Source organism: Sarcophilus harrisii, chromosome 4 (genome assembly GCF_902635505.1).
Source record: "Sarcophilus harrisii chromosome 4, mSarHar1.11, whole genome shotgun sequence".
Classification (NCBI taxonomy): domain Eukaryota; kingdom Metazoa; phylum Chordata; class Mammalia; order Dasyuromorphia; family Dasyuridae; genus Sarcophilus; species Sarcophilus harrisii.
In genome coordinates this window covers 299265776-299287490 of record NC_045429.1, presented here as the reverse complement: position 1 = coordinate 299287490, position 21715 = coordinate 299265776, and the positions used below count along the sequence as shown (strand labels likewise).

Sequence of the window (21715 nt, the reverse complement as noted above, 5' to 3'; positions counted from 1 at the left end):
CAGCTAGGTGACACAATAGGTAAAGTATTGAGCTTTAAATGAGGAAGACTCATCTTTTTTGGGTTCAAATATGACTTCAGACATTTATTAGCTGTATGATCCTGTGCAAGTCACTAAATGTCATTTGCCTTAATTTCCTCATATGGAAAATGAACTGAAGAAAGAAAGTGAACATATATCAGGGCAGACAATCCTAGGAACACATCTTTTAATGCTCATCTAATGACAAACCACTCCAGTATTCTTGCCAAGAAAACTCCAAATGAGATCACAAACAATCAGACATGACTGAAAAACAATGGAACAAAGCAAATTATTAAAATGTCTTTCTTTGAACCAAAAGCTTCTCCAAGTTCTGCTTTCTGGGAATGATTAGAATGAATCTAACTCTTGTTCTCCATGACAGTTCTTCAAATGCTTGAACACACATAGGCAGCTGGGTGATGCAATATTAGAGTAATGGGTTTAGAGTTAGAAAGATGTGTTCAGACCAGACTCAAACACTTCGTAGCTTTGTGACCCTAGGCAAGAAAGACACAATCTCAATCTGCCTCATTTTCCTCACTTATAAAATGATGGTGATAGTTGCTTTTAACTCCTAGGATCCTCTTGAGGATGAGATATTTATAAAGTGCTTTGCAGATCTTAAAGCAGTATACAAAATGCTAGCAATAATAATAATTGCTAAGTCTCCTCTTCTCCAGCCTAAACATCACCACTTTGTACAACTTCTCCTTTATATAGTATGAATATCTCTTTCTTCACTCATCAACATAATGTTTAAAACGTGCCCCAGTCAAATTTGAAAAGGATATTTTACACCTTATTCTCTCATTTGCAAATTGAGGATGACTAAATTTACAAGTATTTTCTAAAGTGAGGGTATACCTCCAAGCAATTCATGGTCAAAAGAACACTGGATTTGGAATTAAAAGACTTACTACCTCTAGCAAATCTCTGGGACTCACTTTTCTTATGTTAAAGACAGGAGATTAGATGAGGTAATCTTTAAAGTTCCTATCAATTTTAAAGTCTTATGGACTAGATTCTTTCTCTAAGGAATGTAGCTAAAATTACTTGGGGAAGACCTTAACATGTATGTGTAGTGGAGTGGTAAGGAAGATCAGGCAGTTCTAACCCTGGGCATTAGTGACAATGAAAGGAATAGTATGAAAATAGTACAACTTCTTTTTATGAATTGTTTGTCTCAGAAACCTATTTATTTTAAGCACCTGTGTCCCAAAACTCAGAGTCCTTGGTCATTTTAAGTCTTACATCCAGAAATCTTTTTTATTTCCCAGTCATCATCAGACTTTGCCCAGCTAGATTCCCATCATCTCTCACATTTATTGAAACATGCTGACACTGTAGACTCAAAGAAGATTACAGAAGGGTGACCTTCATTCCTTTCTGAGCACTATGTCTTAATACTGGGATTATCACTGAGAAGCCTAAGAGGCACGGGTTGGGGTTGGGGCAAGAAAGGTGGAGAAACCAGGAGAGGAATTTGCCATTTACTAAAGATGCCTGATTCAGCAAACAAGATAAGATGGTACTCAGTCCAGGTGAGGTGACTTCACCTCTGAACCTGATGGTCCAAAAAGGAGGATGAGGATACAGGGAGATTTTCTCTGAATTTCTTTGAGGGGAATTATGAAACTGGAGTAGCAATGGGTGAGATGGGGGGAGGACAGTGTGGCTTGAGAATTGGCATCAGGGATTTTTATTCTTTAAGCTTCTCCTTCACTTTTTGTGGCTCATACTGGATCAGTCGAAGAATTTCCTTATTAGCCAGTGTTCCTTCAATAAATTCTTTTTCTGTAAGTTTATCTGTGGGAAAAAGAAACAACACAGTCAGTGTTAGGTGTCTGGAACCTTAGCTCTGGATTGTCTCTGGGATGGATAATAATAATTCAAATTGAAATGTGGGTTATAGTTAGGGGTGTATAGTATATTTTATAGATAGTATCTTACTTAATGTTCACAGCAAATTGATTAATTATGCAGGGCAGGTCCCTGTTTTATAAAAGGGAAAATTCTGTAAGGGAAGCTTATAAAAATGAATTGAATGTATACCACAGCAGAGAGTTTTGGAAACACATCGTCAGTGTCATCTTTTTACTTTTGTCATTCTTACTGAGTCAGATCCCTGATTTCTTGAACTCTTGACTTTTCCTACCTAACCTTAGGGGACATGTCTACTCCTCCTTGCCCTGGTTAATTTTTCATTTATTCATTCTATCTTTATTGAGCAACTAATGTGTACAAGGAGGATATAAATATGGTCTCTGTCCCCAAAGATCTTAGAACCAATATTGGGATGGGGCAGCTAGGTCTCCTGATTGCAAATCCAGTGTTGATTTTTTTTTCTTCTTTATACTGCACTTGCCCTCTGATAAGGGGGGAAAGGAATAAGCATTTATATAGAGCTAACTACTACGAGCCAGATGCTGTACAAAGAATTTTACAAATATTATCTACCTTGATCTTCACAACAAACCAGAAGGCAGGTTTTTAATCTTTTTTTTATTTCCCCATTTTAGTTGAAGAAAACTAGACAAGTACAATTTAAGTTATTTGCCCAAGGAGGCAGCTTAGATGGCTCAGTGGATAGAGAGCTGGGCTGAACTCAGAAAGATCTGAGTTCAAATCTAGTCTCAGACTCTTACTAGCCCCACAAACCTGAGCAAATCATTTAACCTCTGCTTACCTAGGAGGAATCTGGGTGGATAGAATGCTCTAACTGGAGTCAGTAGAATCTGGACTTAAATCTGGCCTCAGACATTAGTTGTGTGAATCTAGGCAAGTAATTTAACTTCTGTTTGCCATAATCCCGTGGTGAAGGAAATGCAAACCACTACAGTATCTCTGCCAACATGAAAAGTTGGATACAATTGAATGACTGACAATTTCCTGACTCCAGGTCCACCACCCAACCACTGTACCACCTAGTTTCCCAATAGTAACTGATAAAGGGTGCTATTGGAAAATTGTGATGGAGACAGCCTTTTGCATCCAGAAAAAGGACTGTGGGGACTGAACGTGAATCACAACACAATATTTTCACCTTCTGTTGTTGTTTGCATACTTTTTTCTCATTTTTTCCATTTTTGATCTGATTTTTTCTTGTGCAGCATGATAAATGTGGAAATAAATTTAAAAGAATTGCACATATTTAACCTGTATTGCATTACTTACTGTCTAGAGGAGGAAGGGAGGGGAAAAGTTTGGAACACATGTAAGGGTGAATGTTGAAAACTGTCTTTGCATGTATTTTGAAAATAAAACTATTATTAAAAATAAAAAGGGTGCTACTGGACACAACATATACAATACTTGAAAAGAAGAATCAGTTTCAATTTTTGGTTCCTCTGTCATCAACTAGGACCTGAGAAATGGGAGAACTCTCACAAAATATCAGTTAAGTATATCAACTTGAAAAAAGTGTCTGTTAGAATGTCTAATGGATCAAAGGATCTTGTGCTGTCTATTTTTTTCAAGTGAGACATCTAAAGTTTAAAGTTTTAAAGTATGACTTGTTAGAAGGCATAAATGGTATGCTTATCAAATTTATAAATGCCACAAAGTTAAGAGAGTTAGATATTCCAGCATTTAACTATTTGGCACAAAGGAGGCCCTAAATAAATGTTTATTAATTTACCAGATTATAGCTTTAATATAAAAAATCTTGACAGACTAGATAGAGCATAGGACTGATTCAAAGAAAGAAGAAATTTAAAAAGTGTAAATGCTGGGTCCAAAATTGTCTTTACAGGGGGAAAGGAATGTGATTAAGAGAGAAGTTTGTGTTTTAAAAAAAAAGATGAAAGCTTTAGCAGGTAATAAGCTTCATATCAGTCTACCATGAAGGATAGTCAAAAAGTAAATCCCATCTTAGGCTACATTAAATGAGGCTTTGTTTTTCATAATGGAATAAGAGGAATAAGAAGATAACTCTTCCATACTCTGCTCTGATCAGAGCTCATCTGAAGAATTGTTTTGGGAATTACAGTTATGGGAACCACAGAAATATATTGGTAAGTTAAGGAATGTCCAGAAGAAGGCAAAAAAGTTGTTGAAAGACTTTGAATCTGTACCATTTGAGAACTTGTTGAAGGAACTGGAGGTATTTTGCCTTGAGAAATATCTGGAAGGCTGTTTTATGGAGAAGGCTGAATGCTGAACCAGGAAGCAATGGTGGGAGTTGTAAAGAGTTCAATTTAGGTTCAATGTCAGGAAAAACTTCTTAACAATAAACACTATCCAAAATTGGAATGAACTATCTTGGGAGGTAATAGATAATCCCAAAGGAGGTTTGTAAGCAGAAACAGAATTGCAATTGGCCCCCTATGTTTTAACAGGGATTCACTTTTTGGATTGGATTTTGTGGTTGCTAAGATCTCCCTCTCTAAAATTCTGATTTCATAATCAGTTCATTTGATAGGGAGACCTTTTCACCCTTCTATACTACACAATTATTTCCTTGGTTTTTTTCCTTGTTTTTGAGTGTGCCTCATTCTGCCATCTTACTACCTTTCATTTCCATAAAAAAAATTTCTCTTAAATTCCAATGTGGAACCAGTCTTTCTCAAGAGAGAAACAGGGAACTTAGTCCTGTAGAGTTTCTTCCTTGTCATTCCTATCCTGCCCTATTCTTTGACTTTACTTATGGAATACTGGTATCATATTGATTCTCTCCAAATATATTCTATTAAACAGGACGATTTTCATCAGTCTGCTTGTGCTGTGAACCTGCTAGGTGGTTTTTAACCCAGGTATGTGCTGAAACCAGCTCACACTGGCTCAAGATCATTAAATTATTAAATTAAAAATCTGCAAATGCTACAAATCAGCGCTTTTATTGGGTTAAAAATTAGTCCTTGCTCCAGCCATTAACTGAGGGATTGGTTTATTGTTTTGTTCATTATCTAGATTTAAGAAAGTTCTAGAGAAAATGTTTTAAATGTTGATTAAACTTTAAAGTTTATCAAATGCATATTTGTTTAGATGGAGAGTTGGTTGTTAAACATTTACAATTGTACCATTATCTTAAGTTAAAATGAAAGCTGGTCATGATCTATAAAAGAAGACAGAATAAATAGATTTAAGTCCCAGCTTTGCTGTTTAATAGCTACTTGGCCTTGGGAAAATTACTTGGATATCAGTTTTTTAAAATGTAAAATTAGGATCATAGATTTAAAAATGAAACTTTTAGCCAGTATCATGATGTGAAAAGTTCCAGTCAAATCCAGCTCATCTAAAAAGCATCTATTAACTTTGAAGAAGAATGCCATGTAATTTAGAGTTAAATGGGACTTTAGAAGTCATTTAGATTGGAAATTAGTATGGCAAAAACTAGGCATTGAGCCACGCTTAACACCGTACACCAAGATAAGGTCAAAATGGGTTCATGACCTAGGCATAAAGAATGAGATTATAAATAAATTGGAAGAGCATAGGATAGTTTACCTCTCAGACCTGTGGAAGAGGAAGGAATTTATGACCAAAGAAGAACTAGAGATCATTATTGATCACAAAATAGAAAATTTTGATTATATCAAATTGAAAAGTTTTTGTACAAACAAAACTAATGCAGACAAGAAGGGAAGCAATAAACTGGGAAAACATTTTTACAGTTAAAGGTTCTGATAAAGGCCTCATTTCCAAAATATATAGAGAATTGACTCTAATTTATAAGAAATCAAGCCGTTCTCCAATTGATAAATGGTCAAAGGATATAAACAGACAATTCTCAGATGAAGAAATTGAAACTATTTCTAGCCATAAGAAAGGATGCTCCAAGTCATTATTAATCAGAGAAATGCAAATTAAGACAACTCTGAGATACCACTATACACCTGTCAGATTGGCTAGAATGACAGGGAAAGAAAATATGCAATGTTGGAGGGGATGTGGGAAAACAGGGACACTGATACATTGTTGGTGGAATTGTGAATACATCCAGCCATTCTGGAGAGCAATTTGGAACTATACCCAAAAAGTTATCAAACTGTGCATACCCTTTGATCCAGCAGTGTCTCTATTGGGCTTATATCCCAAAGAGATCTTAAAGAAGGGAAAGGGACATGTGCATGAATGTTTGTGGCAGCCCTCTTTGTAGTAGATAGAAACTGGAAACTGAATGGATGCCCATCAGTTGGAGAATGGTTGGGTAAATTGTGGTATATGGATGTTATGGAATATTGTTGTTCTGTAAGAAATGACCAGCAGGATGAATACAGAGAGGCTTGGAGAGACTTACATGAACTGATGCTAAGTGAAATGAGCAGAACCAGGAGATCATTATATACTTCAACAACAATACTGTATGAAGATGTATTCTGATGGAAGTGGATTTCTTCAACAAAGAGAAGATCTAACTCAGTTTCAATTGATCAACGCTGGACAGAAGCAGCTACACCCAAAGAAAGAACACTGGGAAATGAATGTAAACTGTTTGCATTTTTGTTTTTCTTCCCAGGTTATTTTTACCTTCTGAATCCAATTCTTTCTGTGCAACAAGAGAACTGTTCTTTTCTGCACACATATATTGTATTTAGGATATACTATGACATATTTAACATGTATAGGACTGCTTGCCATCTGGGGGAGGGGGTGGAGGGAGGGAGGGGAAAAATCGGAACAGAAGTGAGTGCAAGGGATAATGTAAAAAAAAATTACCCAGGCATGGGTTCTGGCAATAAAAAGTTATAATTATGAAAAAAAAAGAAGTCATTTAGGTCCATCCTCCTCATCTTTCAGTAAGGAAAATGAAGCCCAGGAAAATTAAATGGCTTGCTTGAAGTCACCCAGTTGACAAGGTGAGGATTAAACCTAGCTCCTTTGGATCCACTGAATCATGAAGCAGGAACAATATATATAATTTCTAACATCCTACCTCTAATATTCTAGTTATCTCTAAGTCTATCTGTGATTAAATTTCCATCTATACAATAATGTCTCCTTCTTGGGTCTACTATTAGAGTTTTTTCTTCGGGTCACAACATTAACTCCAGAAGACTCTTTAAACTCTGCTTATTTTATCTCAGAGGAAAACCAAATTAATCCATTTATCATGTTGCAAACTGTAATTTTCATTCCAGTGACTTCATACTAGTTGGGATTTATTTTTTTCAGATGAATCTTAAAAGAAAAGAAAGACAAATACATTTTTGGTAGGAGGAAGATGTCTTAGTTTGTTTGAAGTCTGAGACACTGTCCAGGATTGAAGTGCCATAGTAGAAACCATGAGGACTAGGAAGCAATCTGAATGCATTGAGCTTATGGGGATGATGCCAAAATGAAAAGAGCAAAAGAGAAATGAAAAGGAAATATAGTAGTTATGATGGGTATTATAACGAAGGTAGCAGCAAAAATAAAGATAGTAGTGATATCGATACTTATGGTCGTGATGATGATGGTTACAGTGATGACAGTGCTGGGTTGTGATAGTGATGGCTATGATGGGTAGTAGTGGTCATGGTAGTGATGGTGATGATAGTGGTGGGTGGGTGATTATGTTGATGATGATAGGGAGTGATTAGTGATGGTTGTGGTGGGTGGTGATGGTTGTGATGGATGATGGTGACTATAATATTGAGATTTTGGTCATGGTAATGGATGGCTCGTTGTGATGATAGAATAGTATAGGTGAAGTTAGTGGTAATAGTGGTGGTAGTAACAGTGAGTAGGTCATCATATTGACGGTAGTGATAATTATGATGGTGGTGGGTAGTAATAGTGGTTTTAGTGATGATGATGGTGATGGATGGCTAATTGTGGTAGTGGTGGAATAGTTAGTGGTAATGGTGATGGTAATGACAGAGATGATGTACCTTTACAGTTTGTTTTAGGATCAATTGGGATGCTTCAATGTGTTTTAATTACTTTTCTCTTTCAGAATGTTTGGGGTTTTTTTGAGAGGCAATTAGGATTAAGTGCCTTGCCCAGGGTTACATAGCTAGTGTTTAGTATCTGAGACTGGATTTGAACTCAGGCCCTACTGACTTCAGGGCTGGTGTGCTATCTCCTGAGCCATCTAACCGCCCCCTCTCTTTTAGAATGTAAGTTAAAAAAAAAAGTAGAGTAGTTTGGGAGAAGTAGGTGGACCAATCCTAATAACTTCTCTAAGTAGCATCTCATCACAACAAAACCTCATTTATTTAGATTCCATTTATCTGAAATTCATGACAATTAATCCTTGTGCTAGACTTAAAACTAGCCCTAACTCAGGCTATGAAAAGAGGAATTTGAAGATTAACAGAATAAACAAACAAGCAAGCAAATCTTTTCAACAAATTTAAGAGAATGTTAGACTAATCCATGCCAACTTTGGTGTGAATATGTGATAAATGATTCTTCTCTAATACAAAAGATAGACTTCAAAACTGACAATATTTTGTTAGATGATTTGAAAGTAATAAATCTGAAATAAAAATATGGAAAAATTGGGACACTAATGTGTTGTAGGAAGAGTTGTGATATGATCTAATCATTCTGGAGAGTAATTTGAAACTATGCCCAAAGGGCTATAAAACTGTGCATACCCTTTGACCCAGTAATGCCATTACTGGGTCTGTATCCCAAGGAAATCATATAGAAGGGAAAAGGACCCACATGTGCAAAAATGTTTATAGCAGCTCTTTTTATGGTAGCAAAGAATTGGAAAATGAGTGGATGCCCATCAATTGGGGAATGGCTGCATAAGTTGTGATACATGAAGATAATGGAGTATTATTCTTCTATAAAAATGATGAACAAACTGATTATAGAAAGGCCTGGAAAGATTGACACGAACTGATGCTGAGTCAAACAAGCAAACCAGGAATACATTGTACACAGTAACAGCAAGAATGTGCGATCATCAATTATGAAAGACTTGGTTATTCTCAGTATTTCAGTGATCCAAAGCAATCCAATTGACTTTGGACAGAAGATGCTATCTACATCCAGAAAAAGAACAATGGAGATTGAATGTAAATATGCTATGTTCATTTCTTTTTTTTATTTTGTTTTTTTTTTAAAACCTCTTCCATGTTTTTTCCTTTTTGCTCTGATTTTTTCTCTCCCACCATGATTCATAAAGCAATATGTATTAAAAATAAATTTCATAGAAAAAAATAAAGTAAGAAATCTGAATTACTTTAAAAGATTATATAAAGAAGACTTCTTACTAATTCAGACAAGCTCTCCTCTCAGTCAACCCAAGTTACTGTACCCTGCTGACTTCAACATTAAAATGAAGAATACAATCTTGGGCTATATATGTCTCTATGATCATAGCACTTTAGGATTTCATTGCTTCTATTCATAACTCTAAAAATGATATGTCTCTTTCCTTCCCATACTATTATATAAAGCTGTTTTAATAAAATGAGACAGCCTTTTTCTTCTAACAAATCCTGTTGTGGTTATATAGAGAAATTAGAAAAAAGAAAAGCTAGTAGAAAAATTGTTCTCACCATCATCTTTCTTTCCAAAGAAGGACCAGATCTTCTCAGCTCTTTTTTCAGGAGTATTTTCATCATCTGGAAGTAGCTTCAGATCATTAGGATGGATCATTTTGAAAATGGCCTATACAAAATGACACAGGAAACCAGAAATGGAAGTTAAAGTCATTCAAATTGACATGAATTGACCCATTAGTCACAGCTTTTCTCATGAAGAACCACAGGGTTCGTGACTAAAAGATGTCTTCAAAAATGATTGTATGGGAATTGAGGACTCCCATGCTTCAAGTCCAATCTGGGTCCTAGTCCTGGTTTAGTCAATAACTTCCTGTGTAGTTTAAGACAAATCACTTCATTTTTTCTGGCCTCGGTTTTCTCCTCTGTAAAATAAGAGGATTGGTTTAGATAATTTCTAATGTCTCTTTTAGCTCAGACACTGTATGGCTTTCTAAGTGGTGCAGGAAGTTCCTAAAATAAAAAGAAATGAAAGACAACTTTTCAAATGCAGAACTAGATTAATTTCCTAAAAACTCTCAATACAATTTCACCCAATCAAGTGGAAATTCTATCAGATTCTAGTCATAATGCAAATAAAAAATAAGAATATAGATGGATGTTTAGGTGTTTAGGACATTTAGGTGAACTGGATGGAACTTTTTTCTTTGCTTTGATGGTATCTGACTTTCGATTACTCCTATGTAATCTCAGATTCCATCCTAAAAAGCCCATGTATAGGAAGAACAATTTGGCCTTTACCAGGGATAGAGGGCTTGCCAAACAAACTTGGCTGTAGTGTACTACAGAGCATTTAAAAATATTAATCCCAAACCAGTCACCTCTAGAGAATCTGTGTGATCAGGTTTAGCCTGAGGTGATAAAGAGGACTGGCTTTAGACCAAGGTAGTTGTTATCCACAGTATCATAGCATTTAGACTGAAAACAAACTAGAAACTTTTTATAGTTCAGTTGTATCTGACTCTTTATGACCATGTATAGGATTTCCTTAGAAAAGATATTGGAAAAGTTTGCCCTTTTTTTTCCCAATGGAGTCTGTTTTGACAGACTTTTTGACCCTTTGACAAAGTGTAACAATGAGCACAATGTGTTTATAAAGTGGAATCTCTTTGAGCCTCATTTGCTTCCTATGTAAAATGTGAGGGGGTGAAGCTAATTATCTTTTTCATTCAATTTTTCTATGAACTTTAGAAGAATTCCAGGATATCTTTATCCAACCAGGAAAATCTAGATGGAGTGGTTACAACGTGATTATTATCTGGACTTGGAATATGTATATCAGGTCAGCACTGGTTATATAGCTTGTCCTTTAAGCCTGCCTTAATTTTAAAATACTCCTGGGTGAGACTAAAGGCTTGCATATGTTCTTCCCACTTCCCTTCTCCTCCAATGCAAGGATATAAAACCAAAAATGTTCCACTTCTCTTTTGGCTCTTGGTACCCATTGGTTAAACTTCCTGGCTTGGAGAAAAGAATAGGATACAAGGATCTTGTCCCTTGTCCCTCACTCTCTACTCCAGCCTGCCAATGGATCATAGCAGTGCTAATTATATTGTATGACTAGAGAAATTTTGAATATTACTAAATTCTTTCCTGAACCCAAGAAATATGAGAGAACCTGATTCATGTTCCCTAGGTCCAGAGCTACTTAGCTCTGTATTTCCTGTATGTGAAATAAGAATGTCTAGTTCAGGCCAGTCCTCTTTCTATTGTACTATTACTTATTTCTATTATTCTGTAACTTGAAAAAAGTAACACTAAGTAACACTCTGCTTTAGATCTTTTTAAATCTCCTTCTATCCTTCTTTCTTCCAGTGCCCCATTCCCCATATCTCCTCAAAAAAGCCTCTACTCCCAAAATGGCAACTCTAGAACTTTAAGGACTTGATTAAAGTCTAGCTAAGTATTCAACTCTCTTTGGCTCCTTTTCCACAACCAATGTGAAAATGTGACCCTCTCCATGTTCCCTAGGAATACACAGGTACACACAGGAGTACACACAGCCACTCCAGGATATAGTGATCCTATGAACATGTATTCATCAAAATATTAAAGAAAAACTTTCTGTGTGCATGATTAAAAATAATTTCTCAAATTAAGATCGAACTGAAACTGTATGTTGATATTATCCATGGAAAATTTGTGTTTGTTGATTTACTAGTGCCACTAAAATGTAAATAAATGTATTTAGAAGCATGTATAATTTTAAAATTAACAATCAGCACTATATATCATATATATATATCAGATTGCTTGCTATTTTGGGGAGGGGGGAAAAGGAGTGGAGAAAAAAATTTTGGAACTCAAAATCTTACACAAATGAATGTTGAAAACTATCTTTAAATGTAATTGGAAAAAATTATATGCTATCACATTCCTCCCTCCTCTCCCCCAATAATTACCCTTTGCTCTCCCCCTTCAAACCCATTTCTTTCTTAATAGTAAGAATAGAATTATAATACAAAACCTTTGTGAAAGGCCAATCACAGTGGTGAAAGGAAGGGGAAGAGAGATTCTGGAAGCATAGATTTAGATTTAGAAGGGACCTTAAAGGTCACCTAGTTCAGCTCCTTTATTTTATAGAAAAGGAAACTGAGGAAGAAAAAAATTAAAAGACAAAGTACACAAAGAAGTTAAAAATGGGAAATATAAATGCTGCAGATACCAGTTATAAAAGACTGTCTTTGATGTCTATATATAACATCAGAACTGAAAGAAATCTTAAGTCATCTAGATCAACTCTTCTCCAATTCCCACACTGTTTACAACTGACTGTACGAGAAGTCACACTGTTGATTTTTAAGTAGGAAAACTAAGACTAGAATCTGAGTTGTCTAACATAGTATTTAGTGTTCTATGCATTTTGAACATGGTATTTATTTAAAACTTATTGTGATTTGTAAAATTTGAATTTATATTATTTTAAGTTTTGAAGAAAGTGTATCTAAATATTAGGATATGCCCAGATCCTTCCTTTTTAGCAGGGACTTTCTCTTCTAAGATCATAGGAAACATACCTATTACATGGTTGTGTCTAACACATTAGAAATACCATTCTTTCTGTGTTTTGCATGCTATATGAATGGAGGTTATATGAAAAAGTTTATCTCCTGGCAAAACTTTTCCTTCTAAAATACTAAATATGAAAGTTTATATGGCAAAATTATTTATGATAGCTTTCATCAGGCAGCTAGGTGGTGCAGGGAATAGAGTGCCAGGCCTAAAGTCAAGAAGATTCATCTTATTCACTTCAAATCTGACCTCAGATACTTACTATCTGTGAGACCCTAGGCAAGTCATTTAACATTTGCCTCAATTTCCTCATCTGTAAAAGGAGATGAAGAAGGAAATGGCAAACTAGTGTTGTATCTTTGCCAAGAAAAAAACAAACAAAATGACGTCTCTAAGAGTTTTGCATAACTGAAACAACTGAACAATAGCAATTTGGAGTTATAGAAGAAAGCTTAATTTTCTTTTCTTTTATTTAACCCTTCATTTTGGAGAGTATTCCAAATTCTAGATTAACATGCATGACTTCCCTTAATGTATCAAACTCAAAATAGTTCTCTGGCTTAATTAGTTTGGGAAACAAAAATAAAGAATAGCATTTAAATCAATTCATAATGATCACAAGGAGAAAGCATGTATTCATCAAACAAACCCACCTAGACCCTGTCTAGTTTATCCTTAATCATCTGGGTGCAATTAGAAAACACTGATCTGGAAATCGCGAGACCTAGTTTTTAATTCCTGTTCTGCAACTAACTAGCTCCAACCAAGTTCCCTTTTGTTCTCTAAACTTATTTACTTTTCTGTAAAAGAAGGGTCACTAAGGTCCCTTCTAGCTCCAGCTCCATAAGGTCAAAGTTCTGTGATTCTATGTCACTGACTTCATTGGATTCCAGACAACCAATGATGGGAAAGAAGATAAACTATACCATGACGATCTCAAGGACTTCATTTTTGCTGATGGTACCATTGCCATCTATGTCGTAGAGAGAAAACGCCCACTCCAGTTTCTGGTTGGTTTTGCCAGTTGTAGTCATGTGGAGTGCAATGATATATTCCTTAAAGTCCAGGGTCCCATCACTGTTTGTGTCGAAACTGCGGAACACATGCTGGGCATACGTCTTCGGGTCTGCATCTGGAAAAAATTTGGAGTAGATGCTCTCAAACTCCTGTTTGGTTATCCTGCCAGTGGGGCACTCCTTCAGGAAGGACTGGTACCAGGCACATAATTCCTCCTCTTTGTATTTGGTATTCAGCTGCAGCTCCTCCAAGATCTCTTTAGACAGGGAACCACTTTTGCTGTTTCCCATGGGTGAGTGAGGTTGGGTACCAGACAAGTAATAAATGCTAAGTGGTGGCTAGCCTTCTTTCTCTGAACTGAGGCTGATTTGACACAAGGACTAGGGTTTTCACACTAAGACAAAGCCTTTGGAGATTAGAGAGATTTATGCTCCTTACTAATCTGATAGTCCCTTCTCTGCCCTAGGTACTAATGTGAACTGTCTTTTGGCTAAGAAATGGTGTCCTCTGAGTTTTATCCCTCCTCCCACATTCTTAGGAGCTCAGAATGTCAAGGTTAATTCTTATTTTAAGAGAAGAAAAAAGAGCTTTTAATGAAGCTTTGCAAAAGTAGTTTCCCGTTTTGGACAATGTATAGAAAATATGTATCTCCTTTAAACTTACCATTTGATGTATTGGTAACATCCTTATATTATCCTGGAGGGTCCATGAGAGCTTGGAATGTACCTTACCTAAACTATGTATTTCTTTCAAGACTCTCATAGTCCCCAAATGTCTGGGGTCATCAAACTATATAGTGTGGGGATCAAAATTGGGGGAAAGAGGAATGACCGGCTAGAGCGCAGTATTTCCCTGTTCTCTCCCCTACATTGTCTTTTCTTGTCATTTCTTCCTAGCTTTACTTCTTTGTTTGTTCCTTTAACAGGCTCTCTGAAATCCTCATATATGCTGACCTCTCCTTATTTTTTACCTATTAACTCCTTCTATAAACGCATTATTAATGCAGCAAATAAGTTTCTTATACTTGCTATTCTTCATACCCATTTTTAAAAACATGCAGGATTCAAAGCTGGAGATTACCTGGTCCAATCCACCTCATTTTATTTTTGAGAAAATTGAGGGTCAAAAAGGTGAAGGGCCTTTACCAACATTACACTTAGAGAGGCAAAGTCAGAATCAGGATATGGATTCTCCTGCTCTAGAATGGGCAAAGATAATTAATTCAGGATGCTAGAATGAGCCTTTAGGCAGTATCCTCCACATGTACATCCTTGCTGACTGCTGCCCAAAATTCTATTTAAAAAGTTTTTCATCTTTGATGAAATATGTAATGCTTCAGAAGAGGTTTCACAATGAATTGTAAATGGCTTATATTAGTCACTTTTTAGCCAGCAAAGGGATAAGGTCATAGATGAGGCAAGAAAGGATATAGCACGAGAATTCTGCTATGAGAAGTATCTTTGATGTTAGAAGAGAATAAAATTGAGCAAACAATTTTGTCTAGACCTTTTTTTGATAATGTGTTGTTCAGGGTAGAAGTAAAGTGATTACTTATGGCTGACTCCACTGCTGATCCCTTCCAAAGCTCCATTCCTCACCTGGGCCAGTTCTTCCATTTTCTTACAGGCAATGTGATGGTTACTTCCACTTGTAGGGGCTCACCATATTGTAATCAGCCTTAGTGATGAGACTCTATCAACTGGCTTGAGCCATGTTCCAGTTCAGAGCTCCTAAGATTAAATGACCTATCAGTTTTAACCTCTTAGTTGAAGGTATTTATTTCTGGTATGTACTACTATGCCCAATAACAGTCTTATTGATCAATCTTATCAGTCAATAAATCAATCAACAAAGCATTTATCAAACATCTATTATGTGCCAGAAATTGTTTTATGTGCTAAAGTTACAAAGACAAAAAAAAAAAATTAAACAGCAGCTACTTATGGAAGATTCTATGAAAAGAGACAATATGTGCAATATGTGCATGTAGATTTACCCAGTGGGGATGTGAAAATCTGACTTTATGTAGAATAATTTCATTTAATTTTCATTTAAAATTTAATATTCCTATTTCAAACGACCAGGCTTTCTTGGCCTTTTTGAGGACTGATTTCTTTTTTGATTGCAGGAAGAGTTTAACCTCATAAACTAAGAGCCACTGTGAAGTCACTTTTGAGGCTGCAGAGCTAGTGCCTATTTGTGTCAAGTTCTGTCAGAGTAATGATGACTTAATATTTTATAGTACAAGTTATTTCATGTCTCAGGCCCCCTAAAATGAAAGAAAGTGTTAAAGTAACTCTCCCCTAAGTGTTATCTTTTTTCTTGTCTTTCTATAGATTGTATAAAACTACCTTTCTTGGTAATATCATTTGCACTGTTTATTTGGTAAGTGTGTGTGTGTGTGTGTGTGTGTGTGATATGGGGGTAGGAAATGTGGGGGCAAGAGGTGAGGGATGAGGGAAGTGTTCTTTCACTGCTCTAAGACTTTTTATATTAGAGGGTTAATTAATAGACATTGATTATCAGAGGGTATTGAATTTCGGGATTAAGGAAAAGTTGTAACATTGAAATGAATGGTAATTACTTTTTCTTAAAAGATTTTTCCCTAGTAAGTGGTTTTTAATAGCTAATTAACTTTCTAAAGGAAAAGAGGGCTGTATAAAAAAAACAAAACATATATATACACAAACATAGTTATATAATAAAAACACACAAACACACAATATGAGATTTTTTTTGTGGGTGGTGAGAGCACTAGTATCTGGAGATAAGAGGAAAAGCCTCATGCAGTAAGTAGAGTTTGAGTTAAACTTTGAAGGAAACCAGGAATTCTGGAGGGAGTCCATTAAAGGTAGGGGAGACAGCTTGGACAAAGGCAGAGACTGGAGAGACTGAGTTCTCTGTGAGGAACAGCAATGAGGTCAGTTAGGCTGAATCCAGGAGTGTGTGAGGTAGACTAATGTGTAAGGATTAATAGATTAATGTATAATTATGTAGATTAATGTGTAATTAATGTGTTAATTGTGAAAGTCTTTAAATGCCAAACAGAGAAATTTGAATTAAAACCTAGGAATAATAGGGAACCAGGAGAGTATCAAGCAGGGGAATGATATAGAGGGTTGGAATTCTGCTTTAGAAAATCATTTTGGCAGATATGTAGAGAATAGACTGTAGAGGAGACTTGAAACATTTTAATTTTGTAAAAATAGGGAGCACAAAGTGTAACATTGCTTCCATTTTCTGCTAAGGATAAAACTGAACAAGCATAGAACTTCTGTAATAATGTAATATCTACACATCAGGAACTGAAGGGGCAAGGAGATAGATGGCTTCTTCCTTTTGGTGAGCACATGTGACTCACAGAGATAATGGGCTATTTGGAATTTTGCCTATGTGCTAAAATGAGGGAAATTATTTTCCATGGGACTTGTAACCTTAATCATTATCTTACCAAAGTCCTGTGGACCTCAGTCCAATAGCTAATTGTCCCCAGGTTTCTGTAACCACAGCCTAAAGCCACTATTTGTTTATAATTCCATTAAAGGCTCAGCCCCTCAGCAGCACTGTCAGAAGTTGATTCACTGTGCTGGGTGGGGAGTGCTGTACAGAGAGACAGGATAGGTGGTTCCAAGGCTTCAGCTAGTAACTTTACAGGGACCACATGACTTTGTATGTGACAATTAGAAATTGTGACAACAATTAGGGCCCATATTTTGTGATTCTGTAAGTCACCGAAATGGAGAATGCGAGGCAGGCTAATTCATGGCTATCACCTTTACATCTATATTCATTTAGACCCCAATAGAGACAACCAATTACCTTGTAGCTAACTGTTTAGGGATAGTAAAGACCCTAAAACCACTGGCTCTTCATCCAGTCTGACCTTTGCAGGCATCATCCAGCTTGTAGAAATTCTAGCAGACATCTGCTTCTATAGGAGCTGTATCACCTTTTCAGCAGTCAGTTACTGAAGAGCCAAAAATGAATTTTTTTTTAACTCTAAAAGTCAAATAAATATAAATAACACAAATAAACCAAATAAATATGGTTTCATCAAAGGTGATGATGCTAAAGAAATCACATTGCTACTTGCTTTGTGACTGTATCCTGAGGACTACTTGACCTTTTTACCTGTCTTGAATTTGAACCTTCTTATATGTTGTGTCCCCTTATTTTCACAGATCCTTGCCCTAGCCATTCAATGATTTTTGTTTTTAATTTTCCTATTGGAATAAAACTCCTTCTGGTGACAAATATGGTCACAGAAATGGACTGATGAGACTTCAGAGATCATCCAGTCTAACCCTTAACTAAATAACAATTCTACCTCTACTTGAAAATTTCTAGTTGTCACAAGGTCACAGGTCTTCCCAAGAGAAGAAGTGAATAAATTTTTTAAAATAGGATAATAGGATTTAAAGCAATACTTGGCTCAACCACCTCATTTTAAGAACTTCAGGATGCCACAGATGCAAAAGTAGCAAAGCCAACTCAAAGTGGCATTTCAATGAGTGTTCTTTTCAGCATGGTTCTCCTGAAACACTCAACTACTTTGCCTTTGTTCTGATCAGAATTTCAGAGAGGAAGTGACTGGAAAGATAGAAAACTCCCATGGCATAGTTGGAAGATCTCCATTTAAAACTTTATTCTGCTTTTTATTGGTTTATGTTTATGATCTTGAACAAATGGAGAAAGCATGTATGGTGTAGTGGAAAGAAGAATGCATTTGCAGTCAGAGAATGTCGGTTCAAATTCTGGCTCTGCCATTTACAGAATTGTCCAATTTTAGAGTTAGAAGGGTTCTCAGTACCCACCCACTCTAAAACATATGAGTTACTTACCTTCATGACCTTGAGCATGTTATTTAAAACTCTCTGGGCCTCAGTTTCTTCCTCAAAATAAGGAGATTGAATTAGGTAATTTCTAAGGTTCCTTGTAATTCTTGTATTCTATCTCAGACTGTGAGAGTTCTCTAACTTTTTTGAAATTTGCTTTTTTTATCCATTAGCCCCAGGATAGGTCTAATAACTTGTGTTTTTCTCCAATCTTGAAACTATCATCCCAAAAAGATTAAAGGAGGTTGTGGTGAAGGTCTAGGTGACCAGCTCTTCTTTTCTGTTGGGAGTACATTAATTTCTAGATTTTGTCACTTCCATGCTCATCCCAGCACTTTTCTTCTCCAACTGGTGGCAGCAAATCAGAAGATCTATATCAATTCAGTAAAAGATTGGTAAAGAATTCTGGGCTAAGCTATACCAATCAGACTCCTCAAAAACTATTTTAATGACCTAGAAAAAATAACAACAAAGTTCATATGGAAAAACAAAAAGTCAAGAATTTCAAGGGAATTAATGAAAAAAAATCAAATGAAGGTGGCCTAGCTGTACCAGATCTAAAATTATATTATAAAGCAGTGGTTACCAAAACCATTTGGTATTGGCTAAGAAATAGACTAGTTGATCAATGGAATAGGTTAGGTTCAAAGGACAAAACAGCCAATAACTTTAATAATCTAGTCTTTGACAAACCCAAAGATCCCAGTTTTTGGGATAAGAACTCACTATTTGACAAAAATTGCCAGGAAAAGTGGAAATTAGTATGGTAGAAACTAGGCATTGACCCACACTTAACACTGTACACCACAATGAGGTCAAAATGGGTTCATGACCTAGGCATAAAGAATGAGATTATAAATAAATTGGAAGAACATAGGATAGTTTACCTCTCAGACCTATGGAAAAGGAAGGAACTTATGACCAAAGAAGATCTAGAGATCATTATTGATCGCAAAATAGAAAATTTTGATTACATCAAATTGAAAAGTTTTTGTACAAACAAAACTAATGCAGACAAAAAGGGAAACAATAAACTGGTAAAACATTTTTACAGTCAAAGGTTCTGATAAAGGCCTCATTTCCAAAATATATAGAGAATTGACTCTAATTTGTAAGAAATCAAGCCATTCTCCAATTGATAAATGGTCAAAGGATATGAACAGACAATTCTCAGATGAAGAAATTGAAACTATTTCTAGCCATAGGAAAAGATGCTCCAAGTCATTATTAATCAGAGAAATGCAAATTAAGACAACTTTGAGATACTACTACACAACTGTCAGATTGGCTAGAATGACAGGGAAAGATAATGCAGAATGTGGGAGGGGATATGGGAAAACAGGGACACTAATAAACTGTTGGTGGAATTGTGAATACATCCAACCATTCTGGAGAACAATTTGGAACTATGCCCAAAAAGTTATCAAACTGTGCATACCCTTTGATCCAGCAGTGTTACTACTGGGCTTATATCCCAAAGAAATCTTAAAGAAGGAAAAGGGACCTGTACGTGCATGAATGTTTGTGGCAGCCCTTTTTGTAGTGGCTAGAAACTGGAAACTGAATGGATGCCCATCAGTTGGAGAATGGCTGAATAAATTGTGGTATATGAATGTTATGGAATATTATTGTTCTGTAAGAAATGACCAACAGGATGATTTCAGAAAGGCCTGGAGAGACTTACACGAACTGATGCTGAGTGAAATGAGCAGGACCAGAAGATCATTATATACTTCAACAACAGTACTTTATGATGATCAATTCTGATGGATGTGGCCATCTTCAGTAATGAGATGAACCAAATCAGTTCCAATAGAGCAGTAATGAACTGAACCAGCTACACCCAGTGAAAGAACTCTGGGAGATGACTATGAACCATTACATAGAATTCCCAATCCCTCTGTTTTTGTCCACCTGCATTTTTGATTTCCTTCACAGGTTAATAGTACACTATTTCAAACTCAGATTCTTTTTGTACAGCAAAATAACTGTTAGGACATATATGCTTTAACATACTTAACATGTATTGGTCAACCTGCCATCGGGGGGACAAGATAGGGGAGAAGGAGGGGAAAAATTGGAACAAAAGGTTTGGCAATTGTTAATGCTGTAAAATTACCCATGCATATAACTTGTAAATAAAAAGCTACAAAAAAAAAAAAATTCTGGGCTAAGATGAAGGGCTACCAAACAGTGCATACCCTTTGATCTAGCAGTATCTCTATTAGGTCTGTATTCCAAAGAGATCATAAAAAAGGGAAAAGGACCTATATGTGTAAAAATGTTTGTGGCAGCCCTTTTTGTTGTGGCTAGAAAGTGGAAACTGAATGCATGTCCATCAGTTGGAGAATAGCTGAATAAGCTATGGTATATGAATGAATGTATTTGAATATTATTGTTCTATAACAGATGATCAGCAGGATAATTTCAGAAAGGCCTGGACAGACTTATATGAAATGATGCTAAGTGAAATGAGCACAACAAAAAAACTTGTATACAGCAACAAGAAGATTATGTGATGATCAACTCTGCTACACTTAGTTCTTTTTCAACAATGAAGTGATTCAGCCCAATTCCAATAGACTTGTGATGGAGAGAGCCATCTGCATCCAGTGAGAGGACTATGGGCACTAAATGTGAATCACAAACTAGTATTTTCACCTTTGTTGTTCTTTGCTTGCTTTTTTTCTCATTTTTTTCTTTTTTGATCTGATTTTTCTTGTGCAGCATGATAAATGTGGAAATATGTTTAGAAGAACTGCACATGTTTAACGATATTGGATTACTTGCTGTCTAGGGGAGTGGGGAGTGAGGGGAACGGAGGGAGAAAAACTTGGAACACAAGCTTTTGCAAGGTGGATGTTGAAAATTGAATGAATTCATTTTGAATTTATAATTTTTTAAATTATAATTAAAAAAAAGAATTCTGGGCTAAAGTTTAGAATGAAGAATGAAGTCAAAACATAGGAAGAAGAAACCAACGTCAAAGTTGAAGCAGAAGGAAAGATATAGAGGGTTTGGAAAGGAGAGTGAGCAACTACTCGATCTTTCAGCTTACCCCAGGAAGGAAGCAAAGAACCAGAGTTAAGGTTGAAATCTCTCATAATATAGCCCAGTCAGAATTTGTTGGGCCCTAATCTGCTGTGATTGATATATGCTCAGAGGGAACTGAGTTGTACTAGGAATACATGTACAGACAGACAGCTGTGTTGATGCTGCTGGGAGTCATGACCTAGAAGTTTATTTGAAAACCTGCATAAACATCTTCTGTCCAAGGAAAAGTTTACATTCCTTAGGCAAACAAGTTGTTGAAAATGATGTATTATAAATGTGCTTGTTAAGTCTGTGTTTAGGCCATAAACTCTCTTCAAAACCCCAAAGATTATT

General features: G+C 36.0%; 1 protein-coding gene across 1 annotated transcript; it reads right to left on the bottom strand.

The window, feature by feature from the left end:
- Positions 1–1282: 1282 nt before the first annotated feature.
- Positions 1283–13783, bottom strand: RCVRN (recoverin). The gene is made up of 3 exons (XM_003770678.2): positions 13403–13783; positions 9462–9573; positions 1283–1830 (listed from the first exon to the last, which is right to left on the bottom strand). Exons 1-3 carry the CDS (start codon positions 13781–13783, stop codon positions 1724–1726), a joined length of 600 nt encoding a protein of 199 aa, XP_003770726.1. The 3' UTR covers positions 1283–1723.
- Between the last annotated feature and the right edge of the window lie 7932 nt (positions 13784–21715).